Genomic DNA, 17,075 nt, shown 5'->3' on the forward strand with positions numbered 1-17,075 from the left:
AAAAGTAAACCGAGGCGCTTTACGGTGCATTGATGCCATGTGACCATCTAGTAGAAGAGCATGGGAAGCAAAGTAGACCACAAGCCTAACTAAAGTTGTGAAGGTTCCCCTTGCATGAGGCGTTAGTCTACACCTCGTTTTGCTGTAATTCACTCGCTGTGAGGCACAGCTCCTGGGTTAAGAGACAAATTGTGTTGTGTATTTCTGTTGGGTTCAAGCAAATGAAGATCCTTAGGCCATGTGCGTGAGTTCAATATTGTGTTTGTATAGTGCTTAAGATTCCTTACGAGTCACGAAAGCAGTTATTCATATGTTTTACTGTTACAAATGAATTGTGAACGTCGGGGCATTTGTGTGTACTTTTAGTGAATGTCTGAGGTAAATATCTGATGGGGGCATTTGTCACCTGCAGTCATGCAATGCTGGAGTCAAGTTTTAGCTGTACCTGTTGATAGCATAGTTACCTTTTGGCGTTTGATAGATTCGTTTTAGAGATAATGTACAAGAAACCTGCATTAAATGTTATATTTCATCTGAAAGTACAGCACATTAGGTAGTAGCAATATCTGTTATTTACGGTGCCCAGAATGGATAGAAGTGTGGCATTTCACTCCACACTAAATGTCCATTTAGTGTTGCATTAGCCTCTTCTTGGGGTATAGTTGTAGGTTACATTTGCTTGAGACAGACAGGAGATGATGCGATGCCTGAGACTGGTACCACGTGTGATACGCATTAATGTTGTATCCTACTCTTCACCGACCTTTGTGCTGGCTCTCAAGGTGGCCTGTGTGCTCATAACCACTTGGAGAGATAGAGAGAGATATATGTGGTAGAGTATTAACCTTTTTTTAACTTTGATATATACCATTATTTAAAAGAAATGCCTGTATTGTACCAAGTAAAACAACTTAGCAAGGACATTAAAATTATATTTAACTGTTTGCTAATATCTATTCATTCATTCACAGCACCCATCCATTCATCTACTCACCTATCGTCCAACATCCTCCCATTCGTCCACCTATATGATGCTAAGTCATCCCGGATACACAGCTACCCTCCCATATGCATTGTCCATCCACCCATGGCCTTTACCCTTCCACACTACCTGTCCTCGTATCTCTTCAATACTGACCGTTACAAACAGTGTGCAGAGGCCGTCATAGCTTGGACAGTGCTGGGTGAGGGCATATGTTAATGTTAAACAATGCCTCTTAAGTACGAGCAAGGAATTCTCTTTAATAATCTCTTATAAGGTCCGAAAAGCAATACCTATTGGCTAGGCCGAAGCTTGTTTAAAGTGTGTGCAGGTCCATTGTCCTGCACTACATGTGTCATTTTTTTAGGTCTCGCCTGAGCAAGCACATGTGCTGCTCTGGCGAGACTTTTAGTAAGTGGGTTTCAAAAATCCGACCACATGCTTTTTGTGTGGCCTAAAGCGTGCGGTTATGCGCACAGGCGCCATCTGGCTTTCCTCTCTCGTCATGGCTCATTAAGCGCATCGGTCACGGGCACCCTTACACTTGCGGGACGCTGCAGCTGCTTTCACTTTTGCCGCCACGCACACACACACACACACACACACACACACAACTCCCAGGCTTGTTTCACCATGTTTTCAGTGGCTACGTGTGTGCCTTTTTTTGCTCTCGGCTTCACATTACTTTTCATTGTCTCGCTCCTCCTCCTGCTCAGATTCAAAACCCCCTCTCTCCACCTCACCATTTTATGCCTCAACTGCTTCGCACACTGCCTGAGTTAGTTTCACGCTCTGACTGAGCGACCATTCCACCATTCCCCCAGGGCACAAGCAGGGACCTCCTTGCGGGCTCCTATGTTCTTTGTGCATTCTCCTGTGCACCCGAGGCCAAAGCAGGCATCCGCGTTCCTTTGTAGTGCAGTGGGCTTCCTCGAGACCGGTGCACAGGTCGACTTATACATATTAATTTGGCATGCTCTCCACCTCACCATTTTCTGCCTCAACTGCTTTGCACTCTGCCTGGGTTAGTTTCACGCTCTGATTGAGCGAGCATTCCACCATCCCCCAGGGCACAAACAGAGTCCTCCTTGCGGGCTCCCATGTTCTTTTTGCATTCTCCTGTGCACCCGAGGCCAAAGCAGGCATCCGCATGCCTTTTGTAGTGCAGTGGGCTTCCCCGAGACCGGTGCATGTCAACGTATTAATTTGGCGTGTTTAAAAGTGCCCCATTCTTTAATGGAGCCCACACACTTGTTTCTATTTAGTTCCTGCTTGTGCTCAGCTTTGGCGCCGTATTCAATTGCATCTTCCCTCCTGCTCCCTCCTCCTCCTCCTGACCCCTACAGCGGATGAACAACCTCGCAGCTTCTTCTAAGGATGTTCAGGGAATTATATTTGAGAGTTTTCCTTAAAAGGCGTCATATTAATATGGTTACTCTGCAGCGTGCAGTGCATGAACATGCTTGACTGCCTTTTATAATCATGGTGTAAACATTTCCTTCTGTACTCTGGCAGCCTCGCATTGCAGTTTTTTTTTTAGGGATTCTTTCAGCAGGAGGTTGGTCTAGTTGCTTGACAGGGCCTGGCTACTCCGGGCATGCGCCGTGCATTCCATCATATCCCTTGTGCTGCTGCTCGCTGAAGTGATCCCCGGAGACCATGTTGTTGGATTTCTGCCTGCATTCCAAGAGGTAACAAGCATTGGCATAGCCAATAGGTCTCACCTTTGGGACCTTATAAGTATTTAGTTATGCAGCACAATATCCTTACTGCAACAACCTTAACTGTTGCATGGCTAAACACTTATAAGGTCCCAAAGGCGAGACCTATTGGCTACGCCAATGCCTGTTATAACTTTATCATTTTGACAGTACACAAAAAGACTTAGGATATATTGATAGGCAGTTACATCGTTTCGCCAATCCTCAATAATTATGTTTTTAACACATATGTAAATCATTGTGCCACCATTGTAGCTCGTATTAAGTTCACTTTGCATTAGTCGTTCCCTCCTTTACCTCCTGTGGGCCTTATTTCTAGCCGTTAGCCCTAGCTCATTCCATTGGCACTATCTCCTCATATAATTCCCACTACATGCGTCATTGAGTTGGAAAACAAATGCTCTAACCAGACTTGGGGGAAGCACCCACTGTTGCTGGCTGCAAGCAGTCATAGAAACACGTGCGGATCATTTATGAAGTGACAGTCATTATGCAAGTTAAACTCAGCACCTGTAAGCTGTGCTATCCGCATCAAACCTTCGTAGATGTATTTAGGTGCATTCTTTGAAAAAGTCATACTTTCAGGGATGCTTAATTCTTTCCATTTTGTTTCAAGGTTAATGCCATATTACAAAGCTAAATAACCAAAAGTATGCAACTACAAACATCGAGAATGCTACAGCATCGGTCTTTAAAAATCAAAAACATCCTGCATGGGATTCTAGAACCATTGCGTCAATCGATCTAAAATTAATCAGGACTTAATAAACAACAAGTATGAGTGGCATTTAGTAGAGATGCACACTGACTGCATACAATGCACTACATATAGCTTTTTAAATGTTTCTGGTAAACATCAGTATGCGCAAGTTAAAAAAATCATCTGAAACTTACATTTCAAGACAAACAGGGTGAAATCCCTATACGGTTATTCCTTTGAACAGTGTAGGGGAAAACACCTTATTCAAAATATGTACAGCATATTCACAATTCACTTGCCACATGTCACTTTCAATCTGTGCCAGCTGAACACAGTGCTGTTTTACCCTAACAGAAACTTACTTAAAGACTTGTAGTTTCTGTATTTCCATACAGGTATGGGTGTACAAATTTTGCTGGGAAAGTGATGAGAAAAAAGTTAGGAATAAAAGAAGGGGTCACATTAGAGCCAGGACGTTTGACAGATATGCATAGTCACTAAAATGTGGTTGTTTGGTAATACAAGAAATAACATTATTTTCTGTAAATAGTACAAAATGCTTTCATTGTGGTGTGTCTTATGCACCCTGTATAAAATAAAAACACAATATACACCACAAGCTGATAGGCTTGGATGGGGGAACACCCGAGGGGTGTGGGAAAGAATGATTTTTGCTTTTTCATGGGATATTTGGGGGCGAGTGCAGAAATGGAAATGCCAAAGCAACACAGATTTGATTTGGAGACCTAACAGGGACAGTGCGAAGACGCCTTGTGGATTTGACAGAAGAAAAAAAACCAGAACGAAGATGAGCTAAACAACACGAAAAAATGGCAGATATTCAACCACGATCATCCATGGTGGATATTGCAGTAAATTAAAAGTTGCACAGGAAGTGGACTTATTATTCGTGGGTAAAAAGAGAACCCTAAAAGACGTTTGGAAGGGTTCTAAACGCCTCAACTGTTTTTTCTTATGACCAAACAAGTGTTCTACACATGCAATGCCACTGTAGCTTAATCTGTAATTGATTTGGAGACTTATGACTGTTGTTGTTTGAGCTCAGTAGGGTCACTGTTTGGTTTCTGCCCTTGTAAAAAACAAATGAAATATTTCTTTGAATTGTAGATATCGGGGGCTATTTGTGTATCCAAAATCTTTAATTGCACAGAACCAAACAATAATTTGTTTTTAATTATGATGTCTTATTGTTGTCTGTGTGATTTGTTCATTATTGTACATATTGTAAGTGTTGTGTCCCTGTGTTCTGAAACGTTATTGAGTTAATGAATTGTCTCAAATTGTGATTAACGAAGTTTTTGGAAAAACAAAATTATAAATTAAAACAAGCATTTGCAATGCAATAGGTCTCGCATTTATAAGAGTTTGAGCTATTGGCATTGTAAAATTACAATACCTTTTATTTAGGTTTTGGTTTTAAAACAAATAAAAGGCATTGTCATTTACAATGTCAGTAGCATAAACTCGCATAAAAGCAGTGTGTGGAGTGCAGCAGTGTGCGGCGTGCAGCAGTGTGCGGCGTGCAGCAATGTGAGGCGTGCAGCAGTGTGAGGCGTGCAGCAGTGTGAGGCGTGCAGCAGTGTGAGGCGTGCAGCAGTGTTTCGTGTAGCACTGAGGCATGCAGCACTGTGTGGCGTGCAGCGGCGTGCAGCAGTGTGCGGCGTGCAGCAGTGTGCTGCATGCAGCAGTGAGTAATGCAGCAGTGTGCAGCAGTGTGTGGCGTGCAGCAGTGTGCGGCGTGCAGCAGTGTGTGCCGTGCAGCAGTGTGTGCGTTTCGTGTAGCATTGTGCGGCGTGCAGCAGTGTGCGGCGTGCAGCAGTGTGTGGCATGCAGCAGTGTGCGGCGTGCAGCAGTGTGCGGCGTGCAGTAGTGTGAGGCGTGCAGCAGTGTGTGGCGTGCAGCAGTGTGTGGCGTGCAGCAGTGTGAGGCATGCAGCAGTGTGCGGCGTGCAGCAGTGTGAGGCGTGCAGCAGTGTGAGGCGTGCAGCAGTGTGTGGCGTGCAGCAGTGTGTGGCGTGCAGCAGTGTGTGATGTGCAGCAGTGTTTCGTGTAGCAGTGTGCGGCGTGCAGCAGTGTGCGGCGTGCAGCAGTGTGCGGCGTGCAGCAGTGTGTGGCGTGCAGCAGTGTGCGGCGTGCAGCAGTGTGAGGCGTGCAGCAGTGTGCGGCGTGCAGCAGTGTGTGGCGTGCAGCAGTGTGTGGCGTGCAGCAGTGTGAGGCGTGCAGCAGTGTGCGGCGTGCAGCAGTGTGAGGCGTGCAGCAGTGTGAGGCGTGCAGCAGTGTGAGGCGTGCAGCAGTGTGCGGCGTGCAGCAGTGTGAGGCGTGCAGCAGTGTGAGGCGTGCAGCAGTGTGAGGCGTGCAGCAGTGTGTGGCGTGCAGCAGTGTGTGGTGTGCAGCAGTGTGAGGCGTGCAGCAGTGTTTCGTGTAGCAGTGTGAGGCGTGCAGCAGTGTGCGGCGTGCAGCAGTGAGGCGTGCAGCAGTGTGAGGCGTGCAGCAGTGTGAGGCGTGCAGCAGTGTGGCGTGCAGCAGTGTTTCGTGTAGCAGTGTGAGGCGTGCAGCAGCGTGCGGCGTGCAGCAGTGTGAGGCATGCAGCAGTGTGAGGCGTGCAGCAGTGTGAGGCGTGCAGCAGTGTGAGGCGTGCAGCAGTGTGTGGCGTGCAGCGGTGTGTGGCGTGCAGCGGTGTGTGGCGTGCAACGTGAGGCGTGCAGCAGTGTGAGGTGTGCAGCAGTGTTTCGTGTAGCAGTGTGAGGCGTGCAGCAGTGTGCGGCGTGCAGCAGTGCGAGGTGTGCAGCAGTGCGAGGCGTGCAGCAGTGAGGCGTGCTGCAGTGTGAGGCGTGCTGCAGTGTGAGGCGTGCTGCAGTGTGAGGCGTGCTGCAGTGTGAGGCGTGCTGCAGTGTGAGGCGTGCAGTAGTGTGAGGCGTGCAGCAGTGTGAGGCGTGCAGTGCAGCAGTGTGAGGCGTGCAGCAGTGTGAGGCGTGCAGCAGTGTGAGGCGTGCAGCAGTGAGTGGCGTGCAGCAGTGAGTGGCGTGCAGCAGTGTGAGGCGTGCAGCAGTGTGAGGCGTGCAGCAGTGTGAGGCGTGCAGCAGTGAAGCGTGCAGCAGTGTGAGGCGTGCAGCAGTGTCCGGCGTGCAGCAGTGTCAGGCGTGCAGCAGTGTCAGGCGTGCAGCAGTTTCATGTAGCAGTGTGAGGCGTGCAGCAGTGTGCGGCGTGCAGCAGTGGGTAATGCAGCAGTGGGTAATGCAGCAGTGTGCGCAGCAATGTGTGGCGTGCGTTAGTGTGAGGCGTGCAGCAGTGTGAGGCGTGCAGCAATGTGAGGCATGCAGCAGTGTGTGGCGTGCAGCAGTGTGTGGCGTGCAGCAGTGTGAGGCGTGCAGCAGTGTGTGGCGTGCAGCAGTGTGAGGCGTGCAGCAGTGTGAGGCGTGCAGCAGTGTTTCGTGCAGCAGTGTGCGGCGTGCAGCAGTGTGAGGCGTGCAGCAGTGTGAGGCGTGCAGCAGTGTTTCATGCAGCAGTGTGCGGCGTGCAGCAGTGTGTGGCGTGCAGCAGTGTGAGGCGTGCAGCAGTGTTTCGTGTAGCAGTGTGAGGCGTGCAGCAGTGTGCGGCGTGCAGCAGTGTGAGGCGTGCAGCAGTGTGAGGCGTGCAGCAGTGTGTGGCGTGCAGCAGTGTGTGGCGTGCAGCGGTAGTGTGAGGCGTGCAGCAGTGTGTGGCGTACAGCAGTGTGTGGCCTGCAGCAGTGTGTGTCCTGCAGCAGTGTGTGGCATGCAGCAGTGTTTCGTGTAGCAGTGTGAGGCGTGCAGCAGTGTGCGGCGTGCAGCAGTGTGAGGCGTGCAGCAGTGAGGCGTGCAGCAGTGTGTGGCGTGCAGCAGTGTGTGGAGTGCAGCAGTGTGAGGCGTGCAGCAGTGTTTCGTGTAGCAGTGTGAGGCGTGCAGCAGTGTGCGGCGTGCAGCAGTGTGAGGCGTGCAGCAGTGTGTGGCATGCAGCGGTGTGAGGCGTGCAGCGGTGTGAGGCGTGCAGCGGTGTGCGGCGTGCAGCGGTGTGCGGCGTGCTGCAGTGTGAGGCGTGCTGCAGTGTGAGGCGTGCTGCAGTGTGAGGCGTGCTGCAGTGTGAGGCGTGCTGCAGTGTGGGGCGTTCAGCAGTGTGTGGCGTGCAGCAGTGTGAGGCGTGCAGCAGTGTGAGGCGTGCAGCAGTGCGAGGTGTGCAGCAGTGCGAGGCGTGCAGCAGTGTGAGGCGTGCTGCAGTGTGAGGCGTGCTGCAGTGTGAGGCGTGCTGCAGTGTGAGGCGTGCTGCAGTGTGAGGCGTGCTGCAGTGTGGGGCGTTCAGCAGTGTGAGGCGTGCAGCAGTGTGTGGCGTGCAGCAGTGTGAGGCGTGCAGCAGTGTGCGGCGTGCAGCAGTGCGAGGTGTGCAGCAGTGCGAGGCGTGCAGCAGTGTGAGGCGTGCTGCAGTGTGACGCGTGCTGCAGTGTGAGGCGTGCTGCAGTGTGAGGCGTGCTGCAGTGTGAGGCGTGCTGCAGTGTGAGGCGTGCTGCAGTGTGGGGCGTTCAGCAGTGTGAGGCGTGCAGCAGTGTGTGGCGTGCAGCAGTGTGAGGCGTGCAGCAGTGTGCGGCGTGCAGCAGTGCGAGGTGTGCAGCAGTGCGAGGCGTGCAGCAGTGTGAGGCGTGCTGCAGTGTGACGCGTGCTGCAGTGTGAGGCGTGCTGCAGTGTGAGGCGTGCTGCAGTGTGAGGCGTGCTGCAGTGTGAGGCGTGCAGTAGTGTGAGGCGTGCAGTGCAGCAGTGTGAGGCGTGCAGCAGTGTGAGGCGTGCAGCAGTGTGAGGCGTGCAGCAGTGAGTGGCGTGCAGCAGTGAGTGGCGTGCAGCAGTGTGAGGCGTGCAGCAGTGTGAGGCGTGCAGCAGTGTGAGGCGTGCAGCAGTGTGCGGCGTGCAGCAGTGTGAGGCGTGCAGCAGTGAGGCGTGCAGCAGTGTGAGGCGTGCAGTAGTGTGAGGCGTGCAGTGCAGCAGTGTGAGGCGTGCAGCAGTGTGAGGCGTGCAGCAGTGTGAGGCGTGCAGCAGTGAGTGGCGTGCAGCAGTGTGCGGCGTGCAGCAGTGTGTGGCGTGCAGCAGTGTGAGGCGTGCAGCAGTGTTTCGTGTAGCAGTGTGAGGCGTGCAGCAGTGTGCGGCGTGCAGCAGTGTGAGGCGTGCAGCAGTGTGAGGCGTGCAGCAGTGTGTGGCGTGCAGCAGTGTGTGGCGTGCAGCGGTAGTGTGAGGCGTGCAGCAGTGTGTGGCGTACAGCAGTGTGTGGCCTGCAGCAGTGTGTGTCCTGCAGCAGTGTGTGGCATGCAGCAGTGTTTCGTGTAGCAGTGTGAGGCGTGCAGCAGTGTGCGGCGTGCAGCAGTGTGAGGCGTGCAGCAGTGAGGCGTGCAGCAGTGTGTGGCGTGCAGCAGTGTGTGGAGTGCAGCAGTGTGAGGCGTGCAGCAGTGTTTCGTGTAGCAGTGTGAGGCGTGCAGCAGTGTGCGGCGTGCAGCAGTGTGAGGCGTGCAGCAGTGTGTGGCATGCAGCGGTGTGAGGCGTGCAGCGGTGTGAGGCGTGCAGCGGTGTGAGGCGTGCAGCGGTGTGCGGCGTGCAGCAGTGTGAGGCGTGCAGCAGTGTGAGGCGTGCAGCAGTGTGAGGCGTGCTGCAGTGTGAGGCGTGCTGCAGTGTGAGGCGTGCAGCAGTGTGTGGCGTGCAGCAGTGTGAGGCGTGCAGCAGTGTGAGGCGTGCAGCAGTGCGAGGTGTGCAGCAGTGCGAGGCGTGCAGCAGTGTGAGGCGTGCTGCAGTGTGAGGCGTGCTGCAGTGTGAGGCGTGCTGCAGTGTGAGGCGTGCTGCAGTGTGAGGCGTGCTGCAGTGTGGGGCGTTCAGCAGTGTGAGGCGTGCAGCAGTGTGTGGCGTGCAGCAGTGTGAGGCGTGCAGCAGTGTGCGGCGTGCAGCAGTGCGAGGTGTGCAGCAGTGCGAGGCGTGCAGCAGTGTGAGGCGTGCTGCAGTGTGACGCGTGCTGCAGTGTGAGGCGTGCTGCAGTGTGAGGCGTGCTGCAGTGTGAGGCGTGCTGCAGTGTGAGGCGTGCTGCAGTGTGAGGCGTGCAGTAGTGTGAGGCGTGCAGTGCAGCAGTGTGAGGCGTGCAGCAGTGTGAGGCGTGCAGCAGTGTGAGGCGTGCAGCAGTGAGTGGCGTGCAGCAGTGAGTGGCGTGCAGCAGTGTGAGGCGTGCAGCAGTGTGAGGCGTGCAGCAGTGTGAGGCGTGCAGCAGTGAAGCGTGCAGCAGTGTGAGGCGTGCAGCAGTGTCCGGCGTGCAGCAGTGTCAGGCGTGCAGCAGTTTCATGTAGCAGTGTGAGGCGTGCAGCAGTGTGCGGCGTGCAGCAGTGGGTAATGCAGCAGTGGGTAATGCAGCAGTGTGCGCAGCAATGTGTGGCGTGCGTTAGTGTGAGGCGTGCAGCAGTGTGAGGCGTGCAGCAATGTGAGGCATGCAGCAGTGTGTGGCGTGCAGCAGTGTGTGGCGTGCAGCAGTGTGAGGCGTGCAGCAGTGTGTGGCGTGCAGCAGTGTGAGGCGTGCAGCAGTGAGTGGCGTGCAGCAGTGAGTGGCGTGCAGCAGTGTGAGGCGTGCAGCAGTGTGAGGCGTGCAGCAGTGTGAGGCGTGCAGCAGTGTGAGGCGTGCAGCAGTGAAGCGTGCAGCAGTGTGAGGCGTGCAGCAGTGTGTGAGGCGTGCAGCAGTGTCCGGCGTGCAGCAGTGTCAGGCGTGCAGCAGTGTCAGGCGTGCAGCAGTGTCAGGCGTGCAGCAGTTTCATGTAGCAGTGTGAGGCGTGCAGCAGTGTGCGGCGTGCAGCAGTGGGTAATGCAGCAGTGGGTAATGCAGCAGTGTGCGCAGCAATGTGTGGCGTGCGTTAGTGTGAGGCGTGCAGCAGTGTGAGGCGTGCAGCAATGTGAGGCATGCAGCAGTGTGTGGCGTGCAGCAGTGTGTGGCGTGCAGCAGTGTGAGGCGTGCAGCAGTGTGTGGCGTGCAGCAGTGTGAGGCGTGCAGCAGTGTGAGGCGTGCAGCAGTGTTTCGTGCAGCAGTGTGCGGCGTGCAGCAGTGTGAGGCGTGCAGCAGTGTGAGGCGTGCAGCAGTGTTTCATGCAGCAGTGTGCGGCGTGCAGCAGTGTGTGGCGTGCAGCAGTGTGAGGCGTGCAGCAGTGTTTCGTGTAGCAGTGTGAGGCGTGCAGCAGTGTGCGGCGTGCAGCAGTGTGAGGCGTGCAGCAGTGTGAGGCGTGCAGCAGTGTGTGGCGTGCAGCAGTGTGTGGCGTGCAGCGGTAGTGTGAGGCGTGCAGCAGTGTGTGGCGTACAGCAGTGTGTGGCCTGCAGCAGTGTGTGTCCTGCAGCAGTATGTGGCATGCAGCAGTGTTTCGTGTAGCAGTGTGAGGCGTGCAGCAGTGTGCGGCGTGCAGCAGTGTGAGGCGTGCAGCAGTGAGGCGTGCAGCAGTGTGTGGCGTGCAGCAGTGTGTGGAGTGCAGCAGTGTGAGGCGTGCAGCAGTGTTTCGTGTAGCAGTGTGAGGCGTGCAGCAGTGTGCGGCGTGCAGCAGTGTGAGGCGTGCAGCAGTGTGTGGCATGCAGCGGTGTGAGGCGTGCAGCGGTGTGAGGCGTGCAGCGGTGTGCGGCGTGCAGCAGTGTGAGGCGTGCAGCAGTGTGAGGCGTGCTGCAGTGTGAGGCGTGCTGCAGTGTGAGGCGTGCTGCAGTGTGAGGCGTGCTGCAGTGTGGGGCGTTCAGCAGTGTGAGGCGTGCAGCAGTGTGTGGCGTGCAGCAGTGTGTGGCGTGCAGCAGTGTGAGGCGTGCAGCAGTGTGAGGCGTGCAGCAGTGTGAGGCGTGCAGCAGTGAGTGGCGTGCAGCAGTGTGAGGCGTGCAGCAGTGTGAGGCGTGCAGCAGTGTGCGGCGTGCAGCAGTGTGCGGTGTGCAGCAGTGTGTGGCGTGTAGCAGTGTCAGGCGTGCAGCAGTGTCAGGCGTGCAGCAGTTTCGTGTAGCAGTGTGAGGCGTGCAGCAGTGTGCGGCGTGCAGCAGTGTGCGGCATGCAGCAGTGGGTAATGCGGCAGTGTGCGGCGTGCGGCGTGCAGCAGTGTGCGGCGTGCAGCAGTGTGTGGCGTGGTTTGTAAACAACAAGAAAAGCGGACATCAAAGGAAGGGTGGGAGGGATCGAGCATATGGGGTGTGAGTTATAACGAAAGTTAATTGTTGTAAGAGGGGATGCAGGAAGTGAGGCCGAGCTGGCGCTGGCGAAAGCAGTCTGCTGCTTTCAAGTCCGATGCCAGCTTCACGCTTGAATGCCTCACATGCACTGGCCATAAACCGCATTCCTAAGGTCTTGTGCCCCTTACTAAATCTCTCTGAATGCGTGAGGGGGCGCACGCGCAGGAAGTAGCTGGTGGCAAATGGAATGCGCGTGGTTGTGCGTGTAACCGCCACCCGATTCGCCTTCGGGAGCACTTTCTGAAGCCCCTACATAAGTCTCGCTGAGCGATCGCTTACGCGATAGCCAGGCGAGACCTAAAAAGCACAAAGTAAAAAACTTTTCTATATTAAAAATCAAATGATCATAACAATTGAGGTGTGTGATCATCTAGTCTGAATGGAAGATTGAATGGTTATCAGTATTGGCATTTGCTTGATTAGAGACAAGGCAACAAAGAGGCAGGGGTGGTTGTAAATGATGCCTTACGTCCAGTTTGCCGCTGGTGCAGGTCCTCGCCTGATCATTCTTCTTCTTCTTGTACGTGTCCTTGTACATCTTGTTGCGGTGCTTCTTGCACATCCAGGGCTTCCTCTGCTTAGCACCCTGCACGCAGGTCTCGGGGCAGCCCGGGTAGGTGCAGTTTCTGGTAACGTTCTCGTTGTCTCCGGAGTTGTACTCTTCGTCTAACACTAGTTCCAATTCCTCTGGGCTGGCCGTGCTTTCCCGGGGGTCCGAGGTTTCCATTGGGTCTTCGCTCTCGTCCTCTAGCTCGTCGTCCCCGGGTGTCACCATGCTGTAGTATACTCGGATCCCTGCCAACTCTAGCGTGCCCTGCGACGCCCGCAGCAGCTCCAGACCGCCCTGCTGCAACTCTGGGCTACCCTGTTGCGTGCCAGAGGTAGCCTGTTGCAGATCCCCGCTGCCCTGTTGAACGATCATATTGCCCGGCGTGGCCTGTTGCAGCATATCCGGACTTTCCTGTTGTGAACCCCGCTGCAAGATTAAGTTGCTCTGCTGCATGTCCATCGTGCACTGCTGTATTTCCAGATTTCCCTGTTGCACAGACGGGTTGCCCTGGTGATGGGTGCCTGTGTTCTCTGCCTCTTCGCATGCCTGCATCAGTACCAGAGTCACAGTGGGGACTGTACCAGTGCCCTGTACACCTTCCATGTTGATACTGTTGTGACAGGTAATGAAATGCAGGCGAGACTCGCGTTATAGACTCAATGTTGTGACGATCCTCCCCTGAGAAAATAAAAACACAAGGCTAGAGGATAGAACTCAAAATAAGCCAATGCCCTGAAGAAAGAAGCCCCAAAACAACGTACGAATGTAATCTCGTCGATAAGCTACTAAACGAAAATAAATATTTGCAGTTTATTGGCGTTCTCCTATAATTTGACGAATGCAGCCAATCTGCATTCTGTCTTTTCCCTTCAATGGCAACCTCGGGGAAAGATCTGACAGAATTGCAAACAATGCGTAAAAACAATAAGATTACGTTTCTTTGAACTATTTAACATGTAATAGTACGAAACTTAAAATACAACGTAGTTTTCTCACTGCTTCAGTACTAATGCATCTTATTATTAGTATTATTATGACTGTTATCATTAAGAAAATGATATTAAACATGGCCTCTAAACTGATGCTCCGGAGAAGGGGCGGTGCCGGACACTTGTTTGTCTGTTTCCATTGGGAGGTTCGTCACACCGCGTTTTGTATTTCCCGTCGGTAGATTCGTCACCCATACTTACAACTAAAGAAGCCCCACTGGCTTTTTAGTCCAAACTGTGGTGGTGCTGCTGACTGTAGCTTTACCAATATGGAGAATTGGCGAATGTACTGAAAAGAAAAATAGGCATTTCTTCAACACAACGAGTGGGACAGGCGGAGGCATGGCGGCTGGATTCAAGTAGGTGTAGCAGAAACATGTCTACTGTTAGCGACAGTAAACCCACCTTACGCTGTCTGGCGCATGGCTAGATGTTGAGCAGCCAGACGTACGATTTGTGGGATTGTGGGGAGCGTTGCCATCATGGTTAGTTGAGTAGACAACAAGAACTATTATCGTCACCAGTTGGCTATCAACACCCTTTTCATACATGTTGGTATTATTGTACCAAAACTCAGTAGGTAAATTATGGATAATTTGCCAGGGCTGTTCCATTTTCGTGGGCTAATGCTAAGGTTCTACACAGCCGAAAGGTAAAATAAAGCAATTTTTTGCTTTAAAAAGTGACCGGTTCTGTTAAGAACTCACGCTATACGGTGAAGTTGAATGAGTTCTTTATCACTACAATGCACCAACACAGGTGTTAAGAACTCCAACTCAATGACGAATAAGTATGTTCTTTTAATTATAAACGCCAACACATGCTCCTACAGAAGCCGGAGCTGTAACGTCATGTCAGTTCGGCGATCAGCTGTTAACTGTCAACGGACAGTCAACAGCTGGTGACTTCACTGAGAGTATGGTGACCGCGCAAGGACACTAGGGAGCGTAGTGTGAACGGTGTCCAAGAGTGGACATATGTCAAACGTAACACATCTTCCCCTTTTGCAAATAAGAACACAATAACAAATTGTAGATAGAGAAGACTAGTTCCTGACACTGTGAGAATCACTCACAGACAAAGTCTTTTAGTTTGACCGGTGGTCCTAACAACCTTCCAGCACGGCTCTTGCTAACATGTGGTGATGTCTCACTAGGCGGTGTGGGTGGCAACATGCGCCTGGATCTCGTAGAACTTGGTTGATCATTTGTTCCCGAAGTAGGTGTTAAGAGATCTTGAGTTGCTGCTCACCGATGATGTCGATGTTAAAGGGAACTCATAGTCGGACTCACCGTCTGAATAGTCAATGGTTGTCCTTTTGCTTTTGGCAGAAGAAATAGAGTTCTCCATGGATACTGTCTGTTCAGAGTCTTCCTTTCCTTTAGCTGGATACTTGTATGCTGAAAGAGCGGAGAAGTGCCATACTCTTCTGTCACTCAGGAGTGCTGAATTGCAAAACACATTTTGCACAGACAAAGGAGAGGTATACCTGTTCTGTGTCTTGCCTACATGCCCACTTCTCCTTACTTTGACAAGGTCTCCCACCTTGAGTTCCCCATATTTACATCCATGTTTCTTGTCGTAGTTTTCCTTAGACTTGTGCTGGAATTGTGTAAGTTTCTCCCTGACATCTCTTGTTGACCAATCTACTCTTTTTGCTGCTTTTAACCAGCCCACATTATCTCTTGAAAGCGGTGTCCTACCCCGCATTAGTTCAAATGGACTATGTCCCGTCGTTTCACATGGTGTGATTCTGTACGCCCACACCGTTCTGAAGACTTCTTGCTTCCAGTTAAGGTTATTATTTATTGCCAGCTTGACGGTGCCCTTTAATACCCTATTAAATCTTTCAACAGAGCCATTTCCTGCTGGGTGGTAGACAGACGTCGTCTAATGCTTGATGTTATGTCTGAGAATGTAGTTTTTAAACAAATCCGAAGTGAATTGCGCACCATTGTCGCTTATAATTTGTTTGGGAAGACGTTCCCGTGCAAAAGTTTCATCCATGAATTTTACTATACTTTGTGCATCCGGTTTGGTAGTAATTTTAACCTCTGGCCATTTGGTGAAGTGATCTTTTATTACTACTAAATACCATTGCTCAAGTTCCTCTGAAACTGGTCCCATAACATCAATACCTATTCTCTCCCAAGGCATAGAGGGGGAGGCTATCGGTTGCAATGGAGGTCTAAACGTAACCTTTGTTTTATCTGCATCCATGCACAATTTGCATTCTCTGATTCTCTCGACATCAGTACTAACCCCAGGCCACCAATACATATTCTTGACTCTGCTTTTTGTTTTAGCAATTCCAGGATGCCCTTCATGGCATATTTTAAGTATTTTAGAACGTAACGACTCTGGTGGCACAAATCTTCCACTTCTCAATAGAAATCCGTCTTCTAGGGACAATTCGTCCTTGACTTCCCAGAAGTGCTTGAGGGGTTCCGGTAGTTTGTTTTTTGCAGACCATCCTTCATTGATTTTTTTCCAAGACTTGACTGATTATGATATCCTTTTTCTGTTCATTGAACCACTCATTTTTTCCAATACCGCTGTTCTGTTCTAAGACGTTCGCAATACACATTTCTTCTTTTTCGTTGTGTGCGGTCTCTTTATTTTTGATTGGCATTTTGCTTAGGTAGTCCGCAACAAAAATTTTCACACCAGGGAGATATTGAACTTTGTACACAAAATCAAATAGGCGTACAGACATTCTAGCCAACCTTGGTGATGCGGTGTATAATCCTTTTGTGGTGAGTACCTTAGTCAAAGGTTTGTGGTCAGTGCATAAATTTACCATCCTGCCCCAAATGTGTACTGCCTGAAGTGCTCCAGTGCCCACACACATGCTAGTGCTTCACGCTCAATTACAGAGAATTTCTCCTCTGCTTGTGTAAGCGAGTGTGAGGCAAAAGTAACTGTATATTCGGCCCCTTTGGAGTCTTTTTGAGTAAGAACTGCGCCTAAACCCCTATTGCTTGCGTCAGTTGTAACATAATTTTGTAATGCAGGATCATAGCCTTGTAGGGGTAAAGCCATGCACATATCTGTCTTCAAGTTTTGGAAGGCTACTTCAGTCATCATTCCATTCAAACTTGTTCTTCAATTTAAGTTGTTGTCTAAGAGCATACGTTTTTAATGCGAAGTTTCTGATGAACTTAGAGTAGAACTCTACCAAACCCAAAAATGATCTTAACTCATCCTTATTAGCTGGCACAGGAGAGTCTTTTATCGCCTGTATTAGTTCTTTTTTGGGACTGATACCATTCCCGGTTATTTGATGGCCCAGATAATTCACGGAATTGCTAGCAAACTTGCATTTGGCATGCTCCGCGGTGAGTCCCTTTCTCTCAAGTATCTCTAGAACCTGTTCAACTCTGCTATCGTGCTCTTCTTTTGTTTTGCCCATAATTAGGATGTCGTCCTGGAAAAGCAGAATTCCGGCAACTCCTTCAAAAATGTTGTTCATGAGTCCCTGGAACATAGCTGCCGCTGAGGCTAAACTAAAAGGCACTCTGGTAAACCTAAAACACCCATGTGGTGTAATGAATGTAGTCAGAGATCTGCTGTCACGATGTAAAGGTACCTGGTGGTATGCCGATTTGAGATCCACCGTGGAGAACCACTTAACACCCATAGTCGTGGCCAACATTTCATTAATTTTGAGCAGAGGGTACTGCTCCACGATAATGTTCTGATTTAAATCTCTCAAGTCTACACAGAGCCTCAATTTTCCATTGGCTCGCTTGGCGATTACAAGGGGTGCGACCCATTCTGAAGCATCAATTCTTTCAATTATCCCTTCGTCCAAAAGCTGGTCTAATTGGGCTCTCACCTCATCTTTGATGGCAAATGGAATGTTCCTTGCTTTATGTACTATGGATGTAGTCACGGGTTTGA

The 17,075-nt window shown here is 51.4% G+C and overlaps 2 protein-coding genes across 2 annotated transcripts in view; one reads left to right on the forward strand and one right to left on the reverse strand.

The window, feature by feature from the left end:
• Window positions 1-12,924, reverse strand: part of RFXAP (regulatory factor X associated protein) — a 98,205-nt gene extending 85,281 nt beyond the window's left edge. The window contains exon 1 of the mRNA XM_085621729.1: window positions 12,103-12,924. Within this exon, the coding sequence (XP_085477855.1) occupies window positions 12,103-12,786 (684 nt within the window). The 5' untranslated portion in view covers window positions 12,787-12,924. The remainder of the gene's footprint in view (window positions 1-12,102) is intronic.
• A 401-nt stretch (window positions 12,925-13,325) lies between these two features.
• Window positions 13,326-17,075, forward strand: part of EXOSC8 (exosome component 8) — a 198,773-nt gene continuing 195,023 nt past the window's right edge. Inside the window, exon 1 of the mRNA XM_085621734.1 lies at window positions 13,326-13,531. Coding sequence (XP_085477860.1) covers window positions 13,515-13,531 — 17 coding nt within the window. The 5' untranslated portion in view covers window positions 13,326-13,514. The remainder of the gene's footprint in view (window positions 13,532-17,075) is intronic.

The sequence above is a fragment of the Triturus cristatus genome, chromosome 8 (assembly GCF_964204655.1).
Source record: "Triturus cristatus chromosome 8, aTriCri1.1, whole genome shotgun sequence".
Classification (NCBI taxonomy): domain Eukaryota; kingdom Metazoa; phylum Chordata; class Amphibia; order Caudata; family Salamandridae; genus Triturus; species Triturus cristatus.